Source organism: Sinocyclocheilus anshuiensis, unplaced genomic scaffold, assembly GCF_001515605.1.
Source record: "Sinocyclocheilus anshuiensis isolate Anshui unplaced genomic scaffold, SAMN03320099.WGS_v1.1 scaffold626, whole genome shotgun sequence".
NCBI classification, from domain to species: Eukaryota; Metazoa; Chordata; class Actinopteri; order Cypriniformes; family Cyprinidae; genus Sinocyclocheilus; species Sinocyclocheilus anshuiensis.
In genome coordinates, this window is record NW_015544167.1 from 955,760 (window position 1) to 968,646 (window position 12,887).

Here is a 12,887-nt window from a genome sequence, read left to right on the forward strand (position 1 = left end):
ATTGATGGCGGTCAGATAAGTACGATTTGAACCATGCTAATGCACTTCCATTAATGCCAACAAAGTTTTCTAGTCTTTTCAAAAGAAACATCACTACTAGACACTTGATATTTTCAGCCAGTTCTTGATTGTAAAGCATCTGGGTGAGGTGTAATTCATGAGTTCAGTATTTCCCTTACATCATTTCACTAGCTGGCCCAGCAATCCCAGTTTCCTCTTTCCTGAATGCCTGATGTTAAACTGCCAGTATACACAACTGCAGGTGAGACACCAGTTATCACTTGTCTATTTTCCCAGAAATATGATTTGCCAGATTATATATGGTCCTCATAAAAATACAACAGCAAAGGAACTATAATTATGGTCTTCAAATCAGTGAATGTGTGTGTTCCTCACACCAGTTAATATTTAGTTTTTGCTTTTAGCTTTTTTTATTTTTGATTTAGTGATTTTAATTCCTGTTTTTAAGTAGTAATCATCAGTCAGTAGTTTTTTGACAATGTTTTTGTTTTAACCCTTGTTTGCACAGTGTATAGCCTACATACAGGTGCATCTCAATAAATTAGAAGGTCATGGAAAAGTTCATTTATTTCAGTAATTCAACTCAAATTGTGAAACTTGTGTATTAAATAAATTCAATGCACACAGACTGAAGTAGTTTAAGTCTTTGGTTCTTTTAATTGTGATGATTTTGGCTCACATTTAACAAAAACCCACCAATTCACTATCAACAAATTAGAATACTTCATAAGACCAATAAAAAAAAAACATTTTTAGTGAATTGTTGGCCTTCTGGAAAGTATGTTAATTTACTGTACATGTACTCAATACTTGGTAGGGGCTCCTTTTGCTTTAATTATGGCCTCAATTCGGCGTGGCATGGAGGTGATCAGTTTGTGGCACTGCTGAGTTCCACGACATTCTAATTTATTGAGATGCACCTGTATATTCTTCATAGCCTCATATTGCACATTGTTCGGAGGACAACGTTGGGCATGATGTAGAATAAAAAAAAATTTAAATAATGGATTAAAAGTAATTTTTTTTGTAATTAAAATTATTTTTATATATTTTTTCATCCGAGTAATCAAAGTAATAATTGATAGATAATGATCTTGTTGCTTGGGGCTCAGATATATATTGGCCAAATTAGAAATCTCACAATGTCCTTCATGTAGTTTTTCAGTCTCCGCTGTCTGCAGGTCGCTCTTAGTTCAAATTCTGTGGAGCGTCCATTGTAGACATGTCAGCTGGATATTGATCCAGCACCAATTGTATTATTTCTGCAGCTGCTGTCGTCATTATATTAGTCCTCCTTCCTCTCCTTGATTTATTTAGATCTGAATAAAGACTTCTGGGTGGAAGGTCTTAGCTGACTAGGTCTGTGTATGTCTCATTCAAGTAGGGTTGGGTATCGTAAGAAATTTTACGGTTCCGATTCCGGTTCCAGTAGGGCTGCACGATTATGACAAAAATCATAATTGTCGATTATTCCTTTGAAATTGTAATTGCGATTCTTCATTTACGATTAAATGAATGATGTTTACACCTTTGTTTGAAGCAACTGCATGCCATATTTTTATATGAAAATAAACAAGCTGAAAACACTAACTGAAAAACTTTTATTGCTTTTCTATAGTATTCAAATGTCAACTATACATCGGATTGGTTTCTCTTTAAATAAAAAGGTAAAAAATATGCATGGTATTATAATGTTATACTAAGACTAAAATTAAAACAATTAAAAAACCCTTAAGATAATATGTAGAAAGAAAAAAAAGCATCTTAAGCATGCAGAATAACATAAGTGGACTTTGAACGATTAATTGCTGCTTTGAACGATTATGTAATTGTGGCATCCGTAATTGTAATTGCGATTAGAAATTCGATTAATTGTGCAGCCCTAGGTTCCGGTTTTGCTTAACGATTCCCGGTTCCGATTCCGGTTCCATTTAAATAAAATAATAAGCTGGTTGGCCAAATAGTCCCTTGAGGGCTAAGACACTTGCTCATTTCCCTAAATTAATGAAATATTAACTGTTATACTTCTAACCATGTATACACACTGTAGAGTGTGCGTCATGGGAAATGATGTGCTCAGTAATTAATTCAATTCAATTCAAGTTTATTTGTATAGCGCTTTTCACGATACAAATCGTTGCAAAGCAACTTTACAGCAAATTAAGTTTCTACAATATTTAGTGGTAGCTTATCAGAGATAAATTAAAGAGGCAGGGCGGTGTTTCTGTTATTTGGTTTGTGACATCCTTTACGGGAAACGCTGGCGCAAGGCTGCTCACAGCGCTTGGTCACACGTCCAAAAAAAAGTGGTTCTTTAAAAAAAATAAACGGGACCGGTTCTGAATAAGAACCGGTTCTCGGTTCCCAACCCTATATTCAAGTATCCCAAAATTTTCTCTTTAATAGATTTGGTCAGTTATTCTTACACACAGTGAAGGGAAAAAATAAAGAGGTTGTAACATTGTGGCAGTGAGCGCAGAAATGTTACTATTGTATCTAGTTATTGCTGTTCTTCCGAGTCAAATTTCCAACAAACTCTTCCTAGCACATACAGTACACAGCTGATACAGTGCAGTGTTGTAATATTTTAATGGGCCACTTCATTTAACATGTGACTGTACAGATGGGGTAAATATGAAGTTTACAGTCTTGATTTACTGATAATAAATAATAAATAGAATAACAAGGTTCTTCAGCTAGATTTGAATATGTAGCCTGCAGTTGCTCTACACAAAATAATATTTTTAATATCACTAACAATTTTTTTAAATAAGTAATATAGTTCTAGTAATGCCTATAAATAATTTTTTACCTTTTTGTCATTGTGGCTCTGGCCTCACTACAGGAATATGTTCGGTTAGTTGGACCCTGGTGCCAGGTGAATGTGGGATCCTATCGTTTTGTTTTGGGTCAATGCTATCTGGCCAGCGGTGAGGGCCAAAAGGTAAGAACATCCAAGTATAACCAGTGGTGTGTCGTCTGTCCTGTGCAGCCTCTGGGGTCCTTCTGTAAGAAAATCTGTACATTTGTATTAACTGTAATAGTATGTCTAGTAGGGCATTTACTCCAGTTTAACCAATTCCTATTTTGATGAATACATTTGTAATATTTCATTATAGATTCTTAAATCCCAAGAATAATTCTTTTACTCTATGCTTTTTCAGTTAGTGTGTGAACAAAACACTAAATATTATTTGGAGTTTGCCTCACATCAAATAAAATCACAATAAGCTTTGTGCTTTATTTTTTATATGAAGCAGAGTGGCAGCTTTCAAATTCTGTCAATATTCAAACAATAAAACATTTTTAAAAATTAAACAAAAGAATTGGTGCTTTGTAATGTGGCGTGACATTGCTCAGTTCGAGTGGCATCTCTCCCTCATTACTACTAGTTAAAGCACAAAATAAGCATCTATGAACCTCATAAGGCATGTTGAAAGATACAGTACAACTGAACAAAATGTATTATGTCTCATATAATCAGTACGTGTTTCAAACTCAGATAGAGATCAATAAAACAGCTTATAAACAATGTTACTGTACTGTTCTCTTTATACGTTTTGCTTTCCAAGTGTGTAATATAAATAAACAGCAACCAAACTCTGTTCATGAGCCAGGATATGAGTGCCTTGCTCCTTTAATAGTCCAATATGTGGTTTAGATTAGCAAACTCAGCGGCCATTGAACCATTGAGTAAAACTAAATTAAATGAAAGAAATATGGAAAATTAACAATCAAAATTACATCAAACTTATTAACAGTGTAACAAGTAAAAGGTATATATATATATATACATCGTTAACTCAGAAGCAAGTTAGTAGCATTATCAATACAGTGCGCTAGCGCCGATTGGCAATAACATAAACATATTTGATTATATCACGTTTAAACTCAAAATACTCTCCTGCAATATATACTAGACAGACTGATGATTCAAATAAACTTACAGCCACTGCTTTCGACAGGGTTTAGAAGGATTAACTCATGAGTCTTTTTGTTTTTTTGAGAGTGCTTAAACTCTCAATAGATCTAAGTTAGTGATGATGTTCTTTGATAATGTGATAATGTTCTACGCCCTTTTTCTGTATATAATTTCGCTGTTTGAATAACCGTGGAAATGAAAACGTTATTAGTAACTTACAATGTTTTGATTAAACTTTGATCACGATAAATACAAATTCAGTCCTATTAAAAATAGCCTACATCAGAGGTGCCCAAACTTTTCAGCCCACGACCCCCAAAATAACAGTGTCAGTACCTCAGGACACCCACTTTCCTCTGAGGTGGTTAAAGTATACAAAAGTTTTGCACAACGGCGCACATGCACTTATAGCATAATGACAACACAAAGGAACACAACAGTCTTAACAACAATAATATAATTTTATAGTAATTTACTCATTACTTACATTTCAGCATTAATCTTACCTAATTAGTTGGGTGGGCAACATGCTGGAGTACAAAACTCCATGTTGGAGTTTTATTTTTAATTCAACTTATAATTTTTTATTTATGGGTAAAATATGCTATTTCTAATCCTTTAAAAAATTATTTGATTTCTGGAAATCATCTTGCGACCCCTCCTCATGGTTTCGCGACCCCCTGGGGGGTCCCGACCCCTACTTTGGGAACCCCTGGCCTACATGACACCCATATCTGGTACTTGCCTAAAAAGACGGGTTTTATGTTTGTAGTTAAAAATAGATTACACCAGGGGCAGTTCTAGGATTTCATCTAAATAAACTTTACAGTGCTTGTGAAAACTGTATTACTGTATTAATTAAATATACACAAATACCCATTAAAGCTACAGAATTTAAAGCAGCGAGTGATCCTCTGTTTTTCTTTTGTTGTTTGATTAAAATTATTGACATAAGAAATGCACAGATCTGTCATATTGACGCACATCCGAAATTTTCTTAACTGTTTAAGTTCACTTAAGATGTAACTGACTGTGTTTACGTGGATACGTGGATTGGGGGGTTGGTGGGCCCACCTAAAAAGGGTCTAGAACTGCCCCTGAATTACACTAACATTAGGCTACTTAGCCTTACCCTGAAGTTGGTTCACCCTCTGACTATTCTCTCCCAAGTAGTTCAATTGTTGTCAGCATTAAGTCTGATTCAGTGGGCTATGTTACACTTTTAATTGACAAGAAATTAATTTTCCTTAAATGTATTGATTCAATACAGTGTGTATTCACCTATTGATCAAAAATTGCCTTTTACTTGCACCAGAAAATTATTTTGTAACTTTCATGAGTGTGTACTCATTTTATCACTTCTTATTTTCTTATTTTCCTGAATAAATTTAACATTATTCTTTGGTAATCAAACAGACTTGCTACTTGCAAACAATTTTAATCTGCCTTCCAAGTAAAGAGGAATTGCTGAATTTAAGTTTCAGAGGGGGTGTACTCATTTATGCTGAGTACTGTAAATAGGAAATGTATTTTCTTAATTTGTCTTGTGAATCATCAAAATTGGTTCGTGAAATTTGTGAGACCAGGCAAAAAAAAGGGGGGGGGGGGGGGGGCCTGGTTAGCTATTTTATTTTTACTTGTACTTGCAGGTAATCCCTGCAAGTACAACTGCTATCTGCTGGAATGGAGAAAGACCTTTTTTTTTTTTTTAATTAAGTTCAATAACATTCTGAATAAAGGCATCAGTGTTAAATTGTACTTCTGAAACTGAATCATGCAAAAGAAATAGTAGTTTTTTGGCTGGTTCAACTATTGTTCATTCATTCCAGAATGAGCAAAAAGGCCATTTGGCTCTTTAAACTGTAAGGCAGGACTACAGGCACCATATGTGATTTTTTTATTATTATTATTATTATTATTATTATTTTCGTATTTATATATGTGCATTGCAGAAAAAAAAAAAGAATTATTCACAAAATTGTTCCAGAAGCAGAAAAGTGCTATCGAATTGTGCCTATTTGCACATTTTGTTTGCAATGTGTGTTTTGTGGTTTTAGGCATTGCAGTGTTTCCAGGAAGCAGCTGCTGAGGTGGATAAAGAAGAGTTTTTAATGAAACTCACAGGTTCAGTCGAAGAGGCAGCCACCACAACTGCCCCACGATTACTTTATTACAACAAGGTATGTGTCTGCTAGATGCACAGACCATGTTAAAATGATGGTTCAGCATCTTAATGGGGATGTAATGTTTCTAATTGTTTATTTGTTTAGGTTTTGAGGTTATTGGAGGACATTGGTTTGCCAGAGCTTGTGATTCATTTGGCAACGCTGGCCATATCTGAAGCTGCCAATGATGAGAGAATCCAGGTAATAGCATTGTTTGTTTGTTTTTGTTTTTTTCAGAAAGATTATTTCATTACCGTAATTAAATTGTGTAATCCTGTTATGGTTTTTGCTTTTTTGTCTGATGGAATGTTTGGATTAACCCTAAAATGCATAGCTACCTTTTCCCCTCAGAATGTAAATGTGGGTATAAAAAATAATAAAATTAGATGCGTATTCTTTCTAACACATTTTGTCAATAAAAATACGTTTTAATGGTGATTTAGTTATGTAAATCGCTGTTAAACGCCATTAAAGAAGAAGAAATAAATGAAACCACACAGAAATTCTCAACAACAGTGACCAGGAAAACAGGACAACATTTTTTGCCATGCATGGACTAATTAGAAGGATTTTCCTCCTTCAGTCATCACCTTTATATGCTATACACATACCCTAATAACAGTAACTGTATTAACCATTTGTAGTTTGGCAGAAATGTGGAATATTTTTAACATTTTCATATTTTTTTGTCAGCCTCCTATAGATTGAATTAATTCCAAGCCAAAAACATCTTATCTGTCAAGTTAAAAGAATATCTCCGTGATTAGATTGCTGTATAATATAACAAAAATTTTAGCTATCCATATATTGTGGTATATCTCAAACATAATTTTGAGAATATCTATCTCTATTTATTATTAATAAGAAGATGACACTTGTATTGCAGGCTGCTCTGTGGACTCGTATATTTAAGCATCATCTGGATCTTGGACACAACAGTCAGGCATATGAGGCCCTGACGCAAAACCCTGATTCTAGCAGGTACTGTGCACTGACATCATTTTCTTAAGGTGATGATACACGGGGCAACTTTTTGAGCAATGCTGCTGGACAATGTTGCCGTCAAAGGGCAACCAGGTGAGAGACGGGTCCCACGACTGATCTAAAGTATCCAGATAAAAATTTGTTGCCCATTCTCAATGGGAAAGTGCCCAAGCAACATTGTTCAAAAAAGTTGCCCCATGTATCATCACCTTTAGCTACAGTTTAAAATGAAATACTTGAGCTCTCTGTGTTGTCTCTGTCTGCAGGCAGCTGGACTGTCTCCGACAGCTGGTGGTGGTTCTGTGCGAGCGTGCCCAACTCAGGGATCTCGTCCAGTTCTCATTTGTTAATTTACATGATGAGGTATGTCAGAATAGTCACTCATGCATGTACCTTACAGGTATTTAGCGATAGATGCTATTAATACTAAGTGAAAATAGCATATTTTCTTAGCTCTAGGCAGGTCTTGAAAACGGAAAAAAAAAATCCAATCGGTTCACTCCGAGCAGAATCGATATTTTAACGTTTCTGTTCCTGCGTTCCTCTGTATTATTACCATTCCGAAACTGGTTTGCCTAGAAAAAATACCGGTTAATAATGTTATTTTTCAAACTTTTTCTTTGCCAATAATAATAGCCTAATAATAATAATAGCCTAATAATAATAATAATAAAGTACAGCGTTTTCTACTCAAAAAAGAAAAAAAAAAAGAAAAAAAGGAAGAGATCTGGTAGCCTTATCTTAACCCGCTGCGCTTAGTCACAGCCAATACAGCATCATATTTTCTAGATTTTGGCCAAATTATAGGCTACCAAACTAAATTTAAAAATCTGTTAACGCTTTAAATACATTAAAGTACTTTTAAGATACTTTAAAATGTTTGCTGCATTGTTAAAAAAAAATGCTACTCGTATAAAATTGCGATTTGAGAGGGGAAAAAACATAGGCCATGTCGCGTAGGCTCACGTCGCATTTTATTATTAGGCTACATTCAGAACAATGTCGCAAAATATGTTGTGTCTTTGTACGCGTGAGGCGTCGGCGTGATATGGTCATACCAACGCTGGTTGGTTATACAGATAGAAGCAAAACATCATTCAAAACTGTCAAGATTTGCAAAATAAATAAAACTGTAAAGCTTTTGCAAAATAAAGAAAACTATTTTCTGCTGTCTCATTTTCCTTTCCGTGAACTTTGGATCGCATCGCAATAAACCGAAACTCAACACATTTTTTTTTCTTTCGTTTTGTTAATCTGTCAATGATTTAAGTGAAATACGTTTTGTGTATAGGCAAATATAGGCTATTCCTTTTTATGTAAGCCTATAGTTTTATTCTGCTTTCTCCGTTCACAAGCGCTGCAGGTGCGCATGATATGTTGAGTCCATCTTACACTGTCCACAGTTTAATCAGGAGGGTATCTGGGATGATGGTGTTGAAACCGGAGCTGAAGTCCACAAACAGGATCCTTGCATAAGTCCCTGGTTTGTCCAGATGTTGAAGGATGTAATGCAGTCCCATGTTGACTGCATCATCCACAGAACTGTTTGATCGGTAAGCAAACTGCAGGGGGTCCTCTGCCGGGCAGGCAGCCTTCATTCAATGGCAGTCCTCCAGGTCTTTCAGGCCAAACTCCTCCGCTGCATGGACGAGTCTGGACCAAAAAAATCCACCGCTTTCAAAGAGCTGCACAGTGCGACCGATCTGGCTCTACGCGCCACAAAGACCACGGCTCAGGTGATCGGCAGGTTGATGGCCAGCTTAGTGGTGCTCGAGCACCACTTGTGGTTGACCCTAACGGAGATCAAGGATGCGGATAAGGTCCCTTTCTTTGAATCCCAGGTCTCCTCCACTGGCCTGTTTGGACCTGCTGTTGAAGGCTTCGCTGAACGCTTCACTACTGCACAGAAGTCGTCCCAGGCAATGCGGCACTTCCTGCCCAAGCATTCCAGCTCTGCAGCTGCTCCTGGTTGCCCCAAGTCAGCGCTGACTCAGCAGCCCGCGAATCCTGCGCGCTCTGCACCCAAGCCTGAGCCCCGACAGCGCTTCCACTCGGCAAAGCGCTACCCATTTCCTAAGTGAAATGTGCCTCAGGTTTCATCTTGATTTAAAGTACAGGAAGAGAAAGGGGCAGTCTCGCTGCAGCCGGACCACCCCTCAAGCAGCCTCGAGTATTCCTCCAAGCACCCCGTTCAGTTCCGAGTGCAGAGGTCAATGTGTCTGTTGTAAACATGGGGCCCACTCTTGTGCCCATACAACAAGCCGCTGTGATAGCGGGCAAAATAAAACATGAACATACTCAAAAAGAGAGTAAAATTCCTCTTCCATGTATCACGAGAACCAAGTCCCCGCACAGCGACTTGACACTTGAGTCAATCCAACCCCTTGCCACACAGTTCAAGGCCTGGCAGGCCATCCCCGGAGTGCCAGATTGGGTTTTGGGGATAATAAGATGCCGAGGTGATGAATTTGCTGGCAAAAGGAGCCGTGGAGACGGTTCCCCCAGCTCAGGGCGAGTCAGGCTTCTACAGCCGTTACTTCCTATACGTTTTGTGTATAGGCAAATATAGGCTATTCCTTTTTATGTAAGCCTATAGTTTTATTCTGCTTTCTCCGTTCACAAGCGCTGCAGGTGCGCATGATATGTTGAGTCCATCTTACACTGTCCACAGTTTAATCAGGAGGGTATCTGGGATGATGGTGTTGAAACCGGAGCTGAAGTCCACAAACAGGATCCTTGCATAAGTCCCTGGTTTGTCCAGATGTTGAAGGATGTAATGCAGTCCCATGTTGACTGCATCATCCACAGAACTGTTTGATCGGTAAGCAAACTGCAGGGGGTCCTCTGCCGGGCAGGCAGCCTTCATTCAATGGCAGTCCTCCAGGTCTTTCAGGCCAAACTCCTCCGCTGCATGGACGAGTCTGGACCAAAAAAATCCACCGCTTTCAAAGAGCTGCACAGTGCGACCGATCTGGCTCTACGCGCCACAAAGACCACGGCTCAGGTGATCGGCAGGTTGATGGCCAGCTTAGTGGTGCTCGAGCACCACTTGTGGTTGACCCTGACGGAGATCAAGGATGCGGATAAGGTCCCTTTCTTTGAATCCCAGGTCTCCTCCACTGGCCTGTTTGGACCTGCTGTTGAAGGCTTCGCTGAACGCTTCACTACTGCACAGAAGTCGTCCCAGGCAATGCGGCACTTCCTGCCCAAGCATTCCAGCTCTGCAGCTGCTCCTGGTTGCCCCAAGTCAGCGCTGACTCAGCAGCCCGCGAATCCTGCGCGCTCTGCACCCAAGCCTGAGCCCCGACAGCGCTTCCACTCGGCAAAGCGCTACCCATTTCCTAAGTGAAATGTGCCTCAGGTTTCATCTTGATTTAAAGTACAGGAAGAGAAAGGGGCAGTCTCGCTGCAGCCGGACCACCCCTCAAGCAGCCTCGAGTATTCCTCCAAGCACCCCGTTCAGTTCCGAGTGCAGAGGTCAATGTGTCTGTTGTAAACATGGGGCCCACTCTTGTGCCCATACAACAAGCCGCTGTGATAGCGGGCAAAATAAAACATGAACATACTCAAAAAGAGAGTAAAATTCCTCTTCCATGTATCACGAGAACCAAGTCCCCGCACAGCGACTTGACACTTGAGTCAATCCAACCCCTTGCCACACAGTTCAAGGCCTGGCAGGCCATCCCCGGAGTGCCAGATTGGGTTTTGGGGATAATAAGATGCCGAGGTGATGAATTTGCTGGCAAAAGGAGCCGTGGAGACGGTTCCCCCAGCTCAGGGCGAGTCAGGCTTCTACAGCCGTTACTTCCTGGTCCCCAAAAAGGATGGCGGCCTACGGCCCATCCTCGACCTCAGGCACCTGAACCTCTGAGACAGATGGGAATTCGCATTCTGAATTACCTCGACGACTGGCTGGTCTTAGCCCAGTCGGAGGCCGAGCTTCTATCCCACAAATCCCTCCTCCTCAGCCACTTAGAATGCCTGGGACTCAGGGTCAACTTTGCCAGAAGCTCACTGTCCCCCAGCCAACGGATCTCCTTCCTGGGAGCAGTTTTCGACTCGACCCAAATGAGGGTGGTTGTCGCGCCAGAACGTGCGCTGGCCATACAACAGCTTATGGCCTCATTCAAAATTGGAGCCTCTCGCCCTCTCAGGTTGTTTCAAAAGATGCTGAGCCTCATGGCCTCCACATCTCCGGTGCTACAGTTGGGCCTGCTTCACATGAGGCCACTGCAGTATTGGCTGAAATCAAGCTTGGCGTCACGGACGTCTTTGTATCAAGGTAGACCAGGCCTGCATGGCAGCTCTGGCCCCTTGGAAGAGCCCCCAGTGGCTGGAAAAGGGCATGACTCTGCATGGTCTGCAGAAGGAAGGTTGTCTCAACAGATGCGTCCAACACAGGTTGGTGAGCTCTGTGCGAGGGCAAACTGGCTTTCGGCTCCTGGTCAAAGGAGGAAAGCCGGTTGCATATCAACTGCCTGGAAATGCTGGCAGTGTGTCGAGCCCTCTGGACCTTCCTGCCAGACCTGAAAGGATACCTGTCCTACATAAATCTCCAGGGCGGGCTTACTTCAAGGCGTCTCTTCTTCCTAGCAGAGCACATCTTGGAATGGGCACACCTCAACTTGAGTTCACTGAGAGCAATGCATGTTCCGGGCATACTGAACCAGGGAGCAGACATGCTGTCTTGGAGCAATGCTCCATCTGCAAACGGTTCAGAAAATTTGGGAGATTTTTGGGCAAGCAGAGGTCAATCTTTTTGCCTCAAAAGACAACTTTCACTGCTTAACTTACTTTTCGAAAAACAGGGATGCGTTGGCCTACGCTTGGCTCAACCTCCTCCTGTACGCTTTCGCTTAAATGGTCGGTCTTCTCCGCCTGGTGCGTCACCCGCAGCAAAGACCCAACCTCCTGCGACATACCAGTTATATTGTCCTTCTTCCAAGAGTTGCTGGAAAAGAGACGTTCCCCTTCCACACGCAAGGTTTACGTAGCAGCTATAGCAGCTTCTCACGCTCCTATAGCTGGCCAGTCAGTGGGCAGGAACAACTTGGTTGTTCGCTTTCTTAAAGGGTCTAGGAGGCTGAATCCGCTTCGCCTCCTTACAGTCCCGTTATGGGATTTGCCCACTGTTCTGAGGGCTCTCAGGAGTCCCCCCTTCGAGCCGCTACAATCAACTAACCTCCGGCCCCTGTCGCTGAAGACCGACCTGTTGCTAGCCTTAGCATTGGTCAAGCGAGTAGGAGACTTGCAGTCGCTCTCTGTGAGCCCCACCTGCCTTGAGTTAGGGCCCAGCGACTCCAAGGTCGTCCTGAAGCCAAGGCATGGGTATATACCTAAGGTGCTCTCCACCCCGTTTAGAGAACAGGTTATAACTCTATTGGCGCTTCCTTCCTCGGAGGATGACTAAGAGTTGAACTTTTACTGTCCTGTCAGGGCTCTGAGGATTTACATTGAGCGTTCCGCCCCGTTTAGGCAGTCGGAACAACTCTTTGTAGGCTTCGGTGGCCGCACCAAGGGGCTTCCGGTCACTAAGCAGAGACTGTCCAGATGGTTAGTAGACGCTATTACGCTAGCATACTCCTCCTTGAGCCTGCAATGCCCTATAGGAGTAAGGGCCCACTCCACTAGAGGCGGACAGTAGTGAAGTATTTTTACTTTACTCAAGTAAATTAAAAAAGTATCTGTAGTTTATCAAAGTGTTTTTCTTACAATTTTTAAGGCAGAGACAGATTGTGGGGGGCACTATAGGGAAAAACTTAAACTGCTGGAATAAAGAGTTTTAAAGGGTTAGT

At 40.8% G+C, this 12,887-nt stretch overlaps 1 protein-coding gene across 1 annotated transcript in view; it reads left to right on the forward strand.

Moving 5' to 3' along the window:
* Nucleotides 1–12,887, forward strand: part of nup160 (nucleoporin 160) — a 70,235-nt gene that overhangs the window by 30,721 nt on the left and 26,627 nt on the right. The window contains exons 21-26 of the mRNA XM_016496032.1: nucleotides 193–262; nucleotides 2,867–2,965; nucleotides 6,001–6,123; nucleotides 6,214–6,309; nucleotides 6,995–7,089; nucleotides 7,359–7,455. Of these exons, the coding sequence (XP_016351518.1) occupies nucleotides 193–262; nucleotides 2,867–2,965; nucleotides 6,001–6,123; nucleotides 6,214–6,309; nucleotides 6,995–7,089; nucleotides 7,359–7,455 (580 nt within the window). The remainder of the gene's footprint in view (nucleotides 1–192; nucleotides 263–2,866; nucleotides 2,966–6,000; nucleotides 6,124–6,213; nucleotides 6,310–6,994; nucleotides 7,090–7,358; nucleotides 7,456–12,887) is intronic.